Source organism: Agelaius phoeniceus, chromosome 5, assembly GCF_051311805.1.
Source record: "Agelaius phoeniceus isolate bAgePho1 chromosome 5, bAgePho1.hap1, whole genome shotgun sequence".
Classification (NCBI taxonomy): domain Eukaryota; kingdom Metazoa; phylum Chordata; class Aves; order Passeriformes; family Icteridae; genus Agelaius; species Agelaius phoeniceus.
Window position 1 is genome coordinate 71692927 of NC_135269.1, and position 12597 is coordinate 71705523.

The window sequence follows — 12597 nt, forward strand, 5'->3', positions numbered from 1 at the left end:
AAAACTGACTGATGGAAGACCTGGATAGATTTGTGATGGATTTCTCTGTGTCCCTGTGCCATCCCTTACCTTTGGCAGATAAGTTACAGGAACTGCAACGTTGCACAAGTTGTACTGATTCCGAAGACCAAAGTCAGGATTTTTCCCTTATAGCTCTTCATAAATAATAAATCAAGAATTATTTCAGATGTTACATTGTGCCTGTATTAATGACTGTCTGGCAATGTGATAATCAACAGAGAAGTTTCCCTGAAAAGGGAAAAGAAAAGCTCTGAAGGGGTGGGAATCAGAAAAATAGAAACTTCCACAGACATGGAAGGGTTTGATTTGCAGCCTTGGGAGAAGCTTGGATTGATGTAGAAATACAAGGCACAGATATTAAGCAGAAAAATAATAAACTTAAGTTTCTATAGTTGTAAGTAAGAATATGCCTTAAATAAGTGAGAAACTATATTGATAAAATAGTGAAAAGTTTAGGGGTGTGGTTGTATAGAATAAGCTGAGAGTTTAGAAGTTATAATAGAATTATATTTGTGCATGTGAGACAGAAGCCTATTAGACAAAAGTATCTGCAGTACAGAAGTAAGTGTAGGTGATAGGTTAGAAAAGCAAAATAAAGCCTGTAGCAATTGTCTGTTGGTTTAGAAAGTTCTATATTGCCTTGTAACAAAGAAATTTGTGACTACTCTTGATCTATGGCTCGTTCCTTTAAAATCTCAAAGCCTCTCAGACTGATGTTTATGTGAGCAATAAATTGTTTTCAGCCCCAAAATGGTCCCATCCTGTGGTGGTGTTCACAGGGGTCCCAGGACGAGGGAAGAGATGAGAACCTTGACTCCATGTTTCAGCAGGCTGATTTATTATTTTACTATATATATTATATTAAAAGAAAATTATATACTAAAACTACACTAAAGAATAGAAGAAAGGAATGGAATGATAACAAAATCTTGTGGCTGCTCACAGCCTCCACACAGGTGGCTGTCATTGGTCATCAAACAAAAACAATTTCACATGCTGGGTAAAGAATTCTCCAAATCACATTCCAAAGCAGCAAAACATGGAGAAGCTGAAGCTTCCCAGCTTCTCAAGAGAAAAGATCCTGGCAAAAGGATTTTTCAGAAAATATGTTTGTGACACCATCCCTTCATTACAAGCGGCGACGATGATAATATGAAGGGTTTGAAAACTGTCAGAGTAACAAACCACAGCTTTGATGGGTTTTATTTTCTCACAGTGCATATCAACTCCAAATAACTTTTGCCATCTTGGTGCCCTCAGGACTTTATCCACCAGCGATGACGTGGAGGACAGGGAGAACGAGAAGGGGCGGCTGGAGGAGGCGTACGAGAAGTGCGACCGCGACCTGGACGAGCTGATCGTGCAGCACTACACGGAGCTGACCACGGCCATCCGCACCTACCAGAGCATCACCGAGCGCATCACCAACTCCCGCAACAAGATCAAGCAGGTGCCAGCCCTCAGGGTCCTCTCTTTGGCACGTGGGATATGGATTTGGGGAGTTTAGATATGTTGTGTCTTGGTTTGGAAAGCCAGGTGTCTGCTGAGGAAGGCAGGAGCCTCCCCAGAAATGGAAAATGTAAATAAAACCCTCCCTCTGAATTGTTGTAATTTTGAAATGAAGGGGCTCTCAGGCAAAGATATGGGAATAGGAATAACGGTTCTTCATTAGGGAAATATATGGGAATGGGAATAGTTCTTTACTAGGAAAAGATATGGGAATAAGAATAACAGTTCTTTATTAGGGAAATATGTGGGAATGGGAATAGTTCTTTACTAGGAAAAGATATGGGAATAAGAATAACAGTTCTTTATTAGGGAAATATGTGGGAATGGGAATAGTTCTTTACTAGGAAAAGATCTGGGAATAGGAATAACAGTTCTTTACTAGGAAAATGAAAAATACAAATGCAATAGTACAAACCAACCCACTGTCAGAGTGAGAGCAGGAGCTGCCCCCTGTGTGTCAGGGGGTGGCACAGCCCCATCCCATGGGGGCTCAGCCCTCCTGCAGTGCCAGCTGTGGCTCTGCTGGAGCAGGGATCCTGCACAAGGGGGGAGTTTTCCTCTGCAGCTCCAGGGCTGCTGGAGATGGGCCTGGGCTCCCTCTGGCCATGCAGGGCAGCAGAAGCTGCTCCTCTGGCAATGCACTGGGCAAAGGCTGCTGGGCTGTGCCCAGGCTCCCATTGGATCCAGGTAGGAATGCTTGGCTCCTCCCCTGGGCAATGCAGCATCTCCCCATGGGATGCTGGGATTGGATCAGCCCTGCAGGGACACTCAGTGGCCATGGACAGCAGAGATCTCCTGCAGGGAGGATTGGCTGTGGGAGAGATAAAGAAAAAACTGCCCCATGAGCAGAGAGAACTGCCCCAGCTCTGACAGATGGGGACAGAATACACACCCTCTGCCATGTCTTTCAACCACTGTACACAACAATTGATGAGCAAAACCATCAAAGAAGTTTTTTCCCTTTGAGAGAGGGGGAAATGTAGGAAGTGGATTTGTAGAGAGTTCTCAAAGCCTGACAGAGAGCTCACATCTGCATGCAAACGTTGAGATGAGAAATGCTGAGTTAGAAATGCCCTGGAATGGGACAGACATTGCTGAGAGAGAAATGGAACTGGAAATGAGTTCCAAAAGGTTGCTTTGCAAATAAGACTGGATACTTTGGAGAAACAGAACTGTCAAAGATGCATTGCAGTGGGACCCACCTGGGGTAATTTTAGATGATTGGCTTTAAGGCATTTACAGCATGGTGTGGCTAAAGCTGACAGACCAAGAAACACCTAAAATGTATTGGAATTAAGAAATAATTGGCTTCTGATGGTGTCAATTATAACATCTGTATTGTCACACCCTTCACATGAGACTGAAAATGGAATAAAAGTTTTTAGAACACCTCTCAGCTGCCCCATCTGTGGGTCAGAAAAGACCATAATCCAACATGTATGAGCTCCACAGGCTGTGCTCCAGCTGCAAATCTTCATTTTTCCTGGCTGCTGTTTTAGTAGTGGTTTTGCCACCAGTAACCACCAGTGATGGAAGCTCCAATGTCCTGTTTTATGCTTTTGTTTCTCCCTCTGTTTTTCCAGCTTCTCAGCATCATTTTCAATGGAATGAAAATTGAGTTGAGAAACTTCTGTTACCACTAAATTCCTGCTAAATTCCCACCTGGAATATTGTGTCCAACCCTGTTGAACAGGTCCAGAGGAGGCCCCAGAGCTGCTGCAGGGCTGGAGCCCCTCTGCTCTGGAGCCAGGCTGGGAGAGCTGGGAATGTTCCCCTGGAGAAGGGAAGGCTCCAGGGAGAGCTTCCAGCACATTGCAGGCCTGAAGGGGCTCCAGGAGAGCTGCAGAGGGACTGGGGCCAAGGCCTGCAGGGACAGCACCCAGGGAATGGCTCCCACTGCCAGAGGGCAGCCATGGATGTGTGGTGGTGTTTGCAGGGGTCCCAGGATGAGGGAAGAGATGAAAATCTTGACTCCATGTTTCAGAAAGCTGATTTATTATTTAATGAAATTATATTATATTAAAAGAAAATGATCTATTAAAACTATATTAAAAGAATGGAAGAAATGATTTCATCAAAAGGCTTGAAAGGAAAGAAGAGGAATGGAATGATAATAAAATCTTGGGACTGACCAGAGAGTCCAAGCCAGCTGACTGTGATTGGCCATTAATTAAAAGCAACCAAGCTGGACCAATCCCAGATGCACCTGTTGCATTCCACAGCAGCAGATAATCATTGTTTTTCTTTTCCTCTGAGGCTTCTCAGCTTCTCAGGAGAAAAATCCTGGCAAAGGGATTTTTCAGAAAATATCATAGTGACATGGATGGGATCTTGGGAATGAGGAATTCCTGGCTGGGCTGGGATTGCCAGAGCAGCTGGGGCTGCCCCTGCATCCCTGGCAGTGTCCAAGGCCAGGCTGGACACTGGGGCTGGAGCAGCCTGGGACACTGGGAGGTGTCCCTGCCCATGGCAGGGGTTGAAAGATGATTTTTAAGTTTTCAGCCCCACATCTTGGCATGACTCTAATTGTAAGCCAGGCCTGAATAGCAGTGACTCTGTCACTGCAGGACTTTCCAGTCCCACCATTGTCCCAAGCTGTGTCTTACTGGCAGCACTTTCAGCAGGATCTCCCTGAGAACAGAAGTTGTTAAAAGTCAAACTGAGAGGTGGATGTGAAGCACAAAGCTCTGCAGTGCCCCTGTTCATTTATTGTCTGGGCATGTTGCTCTCAGGTTTTTGAAGTCTCCAGGGCTGCTGAGCTCACACCTTTCCATCTCCTCTTTTCATGTTTTGCTATCTTGGCCTTCAGCCACCTCCTGAATAGTCTGGGTGATTCATCATCTTGCTTTTTGCTCACAGAATATGAATTTTGATGCTATTTCCAAGCTCAGCTGTGTTGTGTGAATGCCCATGAACTCTGTGCCCCTGAATCTTTCTGCATTTTGAGTGCTCACACTTTAGGGTATGGTGCCAGTAAATAACTCTGGCACTCGTGGCTGGGGACTTGTTTGAGCTGCTCTGTCCCTGCAGCAGAGCAGAGTTCTTTGGGCTCCTATTTTGCACTTCCTGTGCAGTTTGCTGTACCTAAACTTTGCAAAACAGGCACTGAATTTTTCTTACTTTAATTTGCTTCCTGGCTCTGTGGCAGTCTCAGCTTAAAACCTTTCCCAGAAGTGCTTTAGGAGAACCAAATTTTTACCCTTGGTGGGTTACACACTGACCCTTCTGGCTTTGAAAATTCATTTAACATTTTCAAAGAAAATGAGAGCATTCTGCTGCTTTCCAAGGGTAAGAGTTCATCCCAGGATTTATGGACAAAGCTCAGCACTCTGAAAGCAGAGATCAATTCCACTACATTTGAAATCAACTGTAGGCAGTGTTCTGGTTTCACACAGTGTGCAAAGCTTTGCAGAGGTCAGCACAAGCAGAGAGTGGTGTGACCTTAGGGTCCCACCTACAAGAATGACTGTGAGGGTGAGGCACCTTTTGGTATTTAAGTTTGCTTATTGGTTTTGGTCAATATGTATTGAAGTGGTTTTGACCTGATCTCACAGGAGGCCCCAGATCTGGTTTGTCATCAATCTGTGTTACACTCCCAGCCTTGCTCTTCATGTTCCCCTCTGTGCAAGGTGGGAGTTGTACAAGGGACAGATATTCCAGATCCTTCTGGGGCTCAGAATCTCTGCTGCTCACAGTGACCCTGAGATGTGTTAGAAAGTCTCTTTTTCCCAGCCCAGCAGCTGGAGAAGGAGTCAGAGCTCTTCTGTTCTCATTCTCAAGGTTGTTCATTGTTTCTTATCTATAACATTCTTTCTCTGGCCTGCTGAGGTCTGTCCAGCAGGTCAGACTGAGGCACTCTGCCTGCCCCTGGGGCAGTGTTATCTTTTTGTACTAAAAACCATGTGTACATTATTTACCATAACTTCCCAATACCTATCACCTATGTTAGACAGTGAGCTTCTGCCTTAAACCAATCCAAAAGTGCCACCATCACACAGAAGATGGAGGCTAGGAAGAAGGACAGGGTACACCCAAATTCCTCCATTTTGGGACCCCATTCTAAAAACCCCAAAAATCTATTTTTCACCCCATGACAAACTATTATTCTACATAAACTCTCTTGGCTTGTAATTCTTCATATAAAGGTGGTAATTTGCTCTATTCATCAAAATCAAAGTCACAGGTGTCTTGGGCTCTGTGCCAAGGTCTCTGAGCCCCCTGGCAGGGGCTTGAGCCATCCAGGACAGCCAGAGGGATGTCCTGGCTTCTGACATCTGGGGATTTGCCTTCTGTAGTCAATTCTTGTGTGGACTCCTGGTGGGAAAGGCTTAGTTTTGGGTTTAGCTATAGAGGTGTTGCCTCTGAAAAAGTGAATTATGAAGCAGAACCAGTTTGGGCTCACAAGGGGAGGTATTTTTTGGAGGTATTTTTTTTAGGATCTGCTGTTCATTCCTTGCTCTGCTTCCAGTATCACGGGCTGGGGTCTCTGTACAAATCACAAACAGGACAGGGCTGCTGGGAACGTGCCTTGAGCTGTTTGATTTTCCAGCATCAGCCTCATTCCATGGCTGTGACAATGGGGAGATGCCCTCAGCTCACATCCCAGGCAGCAGACCAAGAACTCAATGTCACAACTCACTTTAACAGATTTTTGACCAATCCCACAAAGCAGAAGCACATTGTCAGTGGTTCCATCCAACCACTATAGGCACAGGTACCTTTGGTTAAACAATACAGGTACCTTTGGTTAAACAATGCCTGCTTATTTCAAACCCAAACCTGCTTGTGAGCCTTCAAACACAATGCACAGAGCTCTGTTATTAACTCAGAACTCCCTCATATCTCACCAGATAAACTTTTCTGCAGCTTAGGGAGTTATTCTAGCCAAGCATTAATACACAGACCATTGTCCTATTTGTCCTTGCTTTTCTACTCCTTACATAATTTTTCTGCTGCCCAATCTCATGGCTGCTGCTCAGCTCTAATCACAGTTCTGCTGTCTCTGAGGCTGCCTTTTGCAGCTTTCCCAAAACCCTCTGAATTTATGGATTCCCACACCCAGATGTGGATGGAGTTGCTGATCTTTCTTGCAAGGACAGGAGCAGGAATGTCTGCTGAGATTCCTCCTGGCCCCACGGTTGTTTGCTGACCTAATTTGGCTCTCTGTAGCAGCAGTCCACTGGTGAAGCTGTGCCAGGCCAGTGGAACATTTCCAATTAATGTATTGAACAGGGATTAGATGTGAAATGATCTCAGTGTGTGTTTCTCTTTGCCTCTGCTTTTTAGGACCCTCCTAGATGAGGGTTTTTTGTTGGCTGAGGATTTTTCCATGCTTCTCTTTTTCAGAAGGACATTTTGGAGTGCAGTTTAGAAATCTCAAACTCTCCTGCCTCTGGACAGAGGCTGTTTTATGGAGCAGTTTTTATTTACCAGTGTCCAGTATTGGTCCACTGATGTGTTTTTCACATAGATTTTTTTTTTTAAACTGCTTTCAGGTGAACAAGGTAGAAGAAAGTGCAGTTGAAGTGGGATTTGTGGAGTGCTTTAAAGGCTCATTATTTAAAAATAAATTGAAGGGCTCCTTCTGAGTGTCTCTCTTCATGTGTAATTCAGTGAGAGTTCAGCCTGAGAAAAGGTTGGGCCCCAAGTATTCATAACTTATCACAAAACAAGAGTGGTGTGAAGGCAATGTGTGAAGCTGTGCTGCTAATTGCTTCCACATTTTAGTATGGATTGTTGATTTGCATTAAGCAGGAAAAGCTAGGTTACACTGACCTTACCAGGGAGAATCTGAAAGCAGGGAATGCTGTGAGCTGAGGGAATGGAGAAGGAAAACTCTTGGTATTGCCTAAATGGAGAAAAATTAAATAGTTTGTCACTTGGATGATGGCATGAGGCTCAGAACCAAACTGCATGGCAGCACGAAAGGGTTTGTAATGGCTTGATAAATAATGGAAATGCTGATTTGAGCTCATAAATGTTCTGATTGAAACTTCTCTTCTAAAAAAACCTGGTATTACTCAAGTTATTGGGAAAATGATTTTACTCTTAGCTGGTCTTGTTTCAGAGAAAAAACACCAAACTTGAAGAAAGGAGGAGACTGCCAAAAGATTTAATAGGCAGATGGAAAATGTTTGCAGCAGAAAAATTAGTGGTGGCTTATTTGCTTCCATAGAAAATTAGATTCTTGCTGTTTGCCAAAATACTGAATTGATTTTTGGGAAATGGGTTTGGATTGTGGTACTTCAGCTAAATTTTCACATTGAAGAACATTTCACTGTGAAAGAAGTTCAGTTTTTAGGGTCTGGAAAGTTCCCCTCAGCCAAGACAGCACGAAGAAAACCAAATTTACTTTTACCCCGGTGATATTTCTGGAATTCCTAATAAAGTAAATTTGGAATTCCTAATGAAACCAAAGTGGGGAAGGGCTGCTCTCAGTTGCAGGGCCAGATGTCATTAACCCTTGCTGTGCTGCTGCAGGTGAAGGAGAACCTGCTGTCCTGCAAGATGCTGCTGCACTGCAAGCGGGACGAGCTGCGCAAGCTGTGGATCGAGGGCATCGAGCACAAGCACGTCCTGAACCTCCTGGATGAGATTGAGAACATCAAGCAGGTCCCTCAGAAGCTGGAGCAGTGCATGGCCAGCAAGCGCTACCTCAACGCCACTGACATGCTGGTACTCCTTTTTTGGCACCTTTTTTGGCACCCTTTTTTGTCACCCTTTTTTGTCCCCTCCCTTTGGCCCCCGTTTTTTGGCCCCTCTTTTTTTTGCCCCCGTTTTTGTCCCCCCCTCCATCCCCTGTTTGCCACCTTTCCATCCCCTTTTTGATCCCCTCTTTTTGTCCCCCCTTTTTTTTCCCCCTCTTTTTCCCTCCCCTTTTTGTCCCTCCTCCATCCCCTTTTTGCCCTCTTTCCCCCCCTTTTTTGTCCCCCCCTTTTTTTGTCCCCCCCCTTTTTTTGTCCCCCCCCCTTTTTTGTCCCCCCCCCTTTTTTGTCCCCCCCCTTTTTTGTCCCCCCTTTTCTCCCCCTTTTCTCCCCCTTTCCATCCCCCTTTTTGTCCCCCTGTTTTTGTCCCCCCCCCCCTTTTTTGGCCCCCCCTTTTTGGCCCCCCGTTTTTGTCCCCCCCTTTTCTGTCCCCCATTTTTGTCCTCCCCCCCTTTTTTTGCCCCCCCTCTTTTTCTGTCCCTCCTTTTTTGGTCATCCCCTTTTTTTGTCCCCCTTTTACCCCCTTTCCGCTCCTTTTTTGTCCCCTTTCCATCCCCTTTTTGCTCCTTTTTTGCCCCCTTTCCACCTTTTTTGCCCCCTTTCCATCCCTTTTCCATCCCCTTTTTGCCCTCTTTCCATCCCCTTTTTGCCCTCTTTTCATCCCCTTTTTTGCCCTCTTTCCACCCCTTTTTTGCCCCCTTTCCACCCCTTTTTTGCCCCCTTTCCATCCCTTTTCCATCCCCTTTTTCCCCCTTTCCATCCCCTTTTTGCCCTCTTTTCATCCCCTTTTTTGCCCTCTTTCCACCCCTTTTTTGTCCCTTTCTGCCCCCTTTCTGCTCCCTTTTTGCCCCCTTTCCACCTCTTTTTTGCCCCCTTTCCATCCCCTTTTTGCCCCCTTTCGGCCCCTTTTCCCTCCCACCTCCTTCTTTTGCAGTCTTATGCTTTATTTCAAAATTAATTTTCCAGACCCCTGCCTAGATCATCATTTTTCTTAAAATCTTACCAATTATTTCAAACTCATTTTTATAATAGAAGGAACTGTCCTGTGTCCCTCTCTTCCATCCCCAGAATGCACTCACAGCTTTGGGCATTATTCACAGGGGAGGTTCTTGCACAGTTTAGGTGGGTTTGCCTCATTGGCTGCATGAGAGGACAAAGTCTGAAGGTTTAGGTTGGGTATGAGGAGGAATTTCTTCACCATAAGGGTGGTCAGAGGTGGGAATGAACTGCCAGGAGGGGTTTGGAGTCCCCACTCCTGGAGGTGTACATGGAATTCTGGATGTGGCACTCAGTGGGGATTTGCCATAGGTTGGATTTGACATCTCACACATCTTTTCCAACCTAATTGGATTTGTGACTTTGTGATTTCTTTTCTGCTTACTTCCAGCTCCTGGTTAATCTCTTTTTCTCCCTTCCTTCAAGTGTTTTTTTTCTTCAGTTCCATCTCTTTTATTAGCTTGCCTTACAGTTCCATTCTTGTCCAGTACAGTAAAATCAGGGTGCCCCTGATGAAGGAATGGTTGGCATCTGACTCCAGTGATTCAGAATGCTGAACAATTGCTTTATTAAAACTTTATTATATTACATTATACTACAGTACATTAAAGAGATACTATACTACAAAAAATACTAAAGAAAACTCATGATAGTCAGGACACAGCTTTTTCCAATTGGTCAAGGAAGCAAAATAATTCTAAGCAGAATCCAATTGACAAATCACTTCAGGTAAACAATCTTCCTAACACATTCCACATGTGCAAAAACAACAGGAGCAGAAAATAGAGAAAAAAATTGTTTCTCTCTTCTTCTCTCTGTGCTTCTCTAGAAACAAAAAACTTTGAGAGAGAGAATTATGTCTCTCTGTTCAGAGAATTTGAATGCCACAGTCCAGGAGTTTCCTGGACTTCTCTAATAACAATCTTTCTTTTTCTCAACTTAACAAGCACATTTCCTGACCAGGCTCCAGTCCTTCCTTTCCTGGAACTGTCTTTAGGAATTAAAAACAAGAGAGGTGATTTTTCTCTTCTCAGTCCTGACATGTGGAATGCTCAGTCCAGTCCTGGCCTCTCCAGTAAAGACAGGTGGAGTTCCTGGCTCCAGGCCAGTGGGGGATTACAGGGATGGTTAAGGAGCATCTCACACGTGGAGAGAGGCTGAGAGAACCCTCAGGGAGATGTTTTTGATGGTTATTATGGTTTCATGGGAGGGTGCAAAGAAAACAGGGCCAGACTCTCCTTTATGGTGCCCAGGGATGGGAGAAGAGGAATGGGCACAACCTGTAACACAAGGAATAGTTTGACCCTAAACCAGCCTTTTTTACTGTAGGGATGGTTGAGCACTTGAAGAAGTTCAAGCTCCATAGACCCAGAGAGGTTTTGGAGTCTCCCTGTGTGGAAAATTTCCAAATCCAGGCTGGACATGGCTCTAGGTGCCCGTGCTTGGGCAGGGAAGTGGATTTGATATTCTCCACAGGTCCTTTCCATCCTGAACCACAAAAAGTAGAGGCAAAAGTGCTGTCTCTGTTTCTTACTCCTCTTTGCCAGACAATGCCTTTAAGGCCATCTTTTCATTGCCATATTTTGGTTTTTTTTTTCCCCTTCACTGCCCTTTGTTGTCTCTCTTAGCTGTGCCTCTTCACGTCTTTTTAATAAATCATTACCCAACAGGAGAAAGAACTGAAAATTGTCACCCTGAGCTTTAATTTCCTCCTTTGTTGCTTCATCTTCTTTCACCTTAAACATGATTTTGTAAACCTTACCTTGTTCTCTGTGCTGGATTTCCCACAGCTGGAGGCCACTCCCATCCCATGGCCTGTGGAACCCACCTGGTTTTTGTTGTTTCTGTCACATCCTCATGTCTGCTTCCATTCTGCCACCTCCTTCCTTTTGTTTTTCTGTTCCTCCTCTTCTCCTGTGCCAGCCCTGCTGCAGTCACAGGATCCTGGAATGGTTTGGGTTGGAAAGGACCTGAAATCCCATCCAGTGCCACCCCTGCCATGGCAGGGACACCTCCCACTGTCCCAGGCTGCTCCAACCCCTGCCCAGCCTGGCCCTGAGCAGCTCCAGAAATGAGAGAATCCAAGTGTGGTGTTTGCCTGATATTTTCAATTGTCAGGTGGGAAAAAGGAGGTGGAAATTAAGGGTGTCCAGTGTAGGTACCAAAACATGATACTCACAGTTGCCATCAGTATGAGTTGAAATGTTGGTGCTTTTTTCATCAGTTTGTTTGGTTTGGTTGCTTTTTGGGTTGTTTTTTTGTTTTTTTTGTTTTTTTTTTTATTTTTTGTTTGTTTGGTTGGTTTTTTGTTTGTTTTTTTGTGGGTTCCTTTTTGATTTAAAAATATTCTTTTCAAAATGCCAGAACAAATAATCTATTTCCTATTGGAAATCCGTGTTAGGAAATGTAAAAAGAAAAATAACCTTGCTTAAGATTTCTCATACATTATGCTTTAGAAATGGTTTTCAACCTGTGTATTTGATATTTACTGCTTTGCAATGTTTTGTATATGGTTATTTTAAATATAAACACTTCTGTGTATATAAATATGTGTGCTTGAGTAAAGTTGCCTGTGGCTATGAGGGAGAGACAGCATTAGATCTCTCTGATTTATAGACCTCTGCAGCATTTCTGCTGCTGCTCTGGTTGTTTTTTTGTTTTCAGCATGGCAAATATTTTCTAATAAATCAAATAGTAATGATATAAAAAGCAGCTGTTAGTTCATGAGCTTTTTTGAATATATATCAAGGAATGCAGAGAAACCTCAAGTGGAAATTGAACACTCAATTTCAGCCACTCATTGACACTTGCAATTCTCATTTGAAGACAAATGTGCCTGTATAAAGAAACAGTAATTCACCTGCATTTGGAGCTTTTCCCTGGCCAAAAATCACTGCAGGCTCATTGGCTTTTGCCATCTTGTGTTAACAGAGCTGTGATGTTGTAATCACTCACTGGCTGGGGATAATTCCCTTCTCCTTTGATATGATAGGAACATTATGTAAAATCATTGCTGATCTGTCAGGGAGGCACAGTGTCCATAGATCTGCCTGTCCTTTGGTTTCATCCCTCAAGGTAAACAGCTGCTGGTGGCTCAGGAGAAGCCCAGAGTGCTCTGAGCAGGAGTTTGCAGCCCTCCCCCTGCACTTGCAGCCCTGATTGATGCTGTTCCTGTAGCCCTGTGATCCATGCAGTAGGAATCAGACCTTTGCATCATTCCAGCCTGCTGCATCCCATCCCTGCAGCCTGCTCTTTGTATTCCACTCACATTAATTGAAGTAATTTTGCCACTGAAGCGTGTTTCAAACCTCTGCATTTAAATTGAAATTTTAATTCCCTTATTGTTTGGAAAAGAAGGCTGAGGATG

At 44.3% G+C, this 12597-nt stretch overlaps 1 protein-coding gene across 1 annotated transcript in view; it reads left to right on the top strand.

The window, feature by feature from the left end:
- EXOC4 (exocyst complex component 4) overlaps window positions 1-12597 on the top strand; it is a 365227-nt gene that overhangs the window by 19837 nt on the left and 332793 nt on the right. The window contains exons 2-3 of the mRNA XM_054632077.2: window positions 1282-1471; window positions 8011-8205. Coding sequence (XP_054488052.1) covers window positions 1282-1471; window positions 8011-8205 — 385 coding nt within the window. The remainder of the gene's footprint in view (window positions 1-1281; window positions 1472-8010; window positions 8206-12597) is intronic.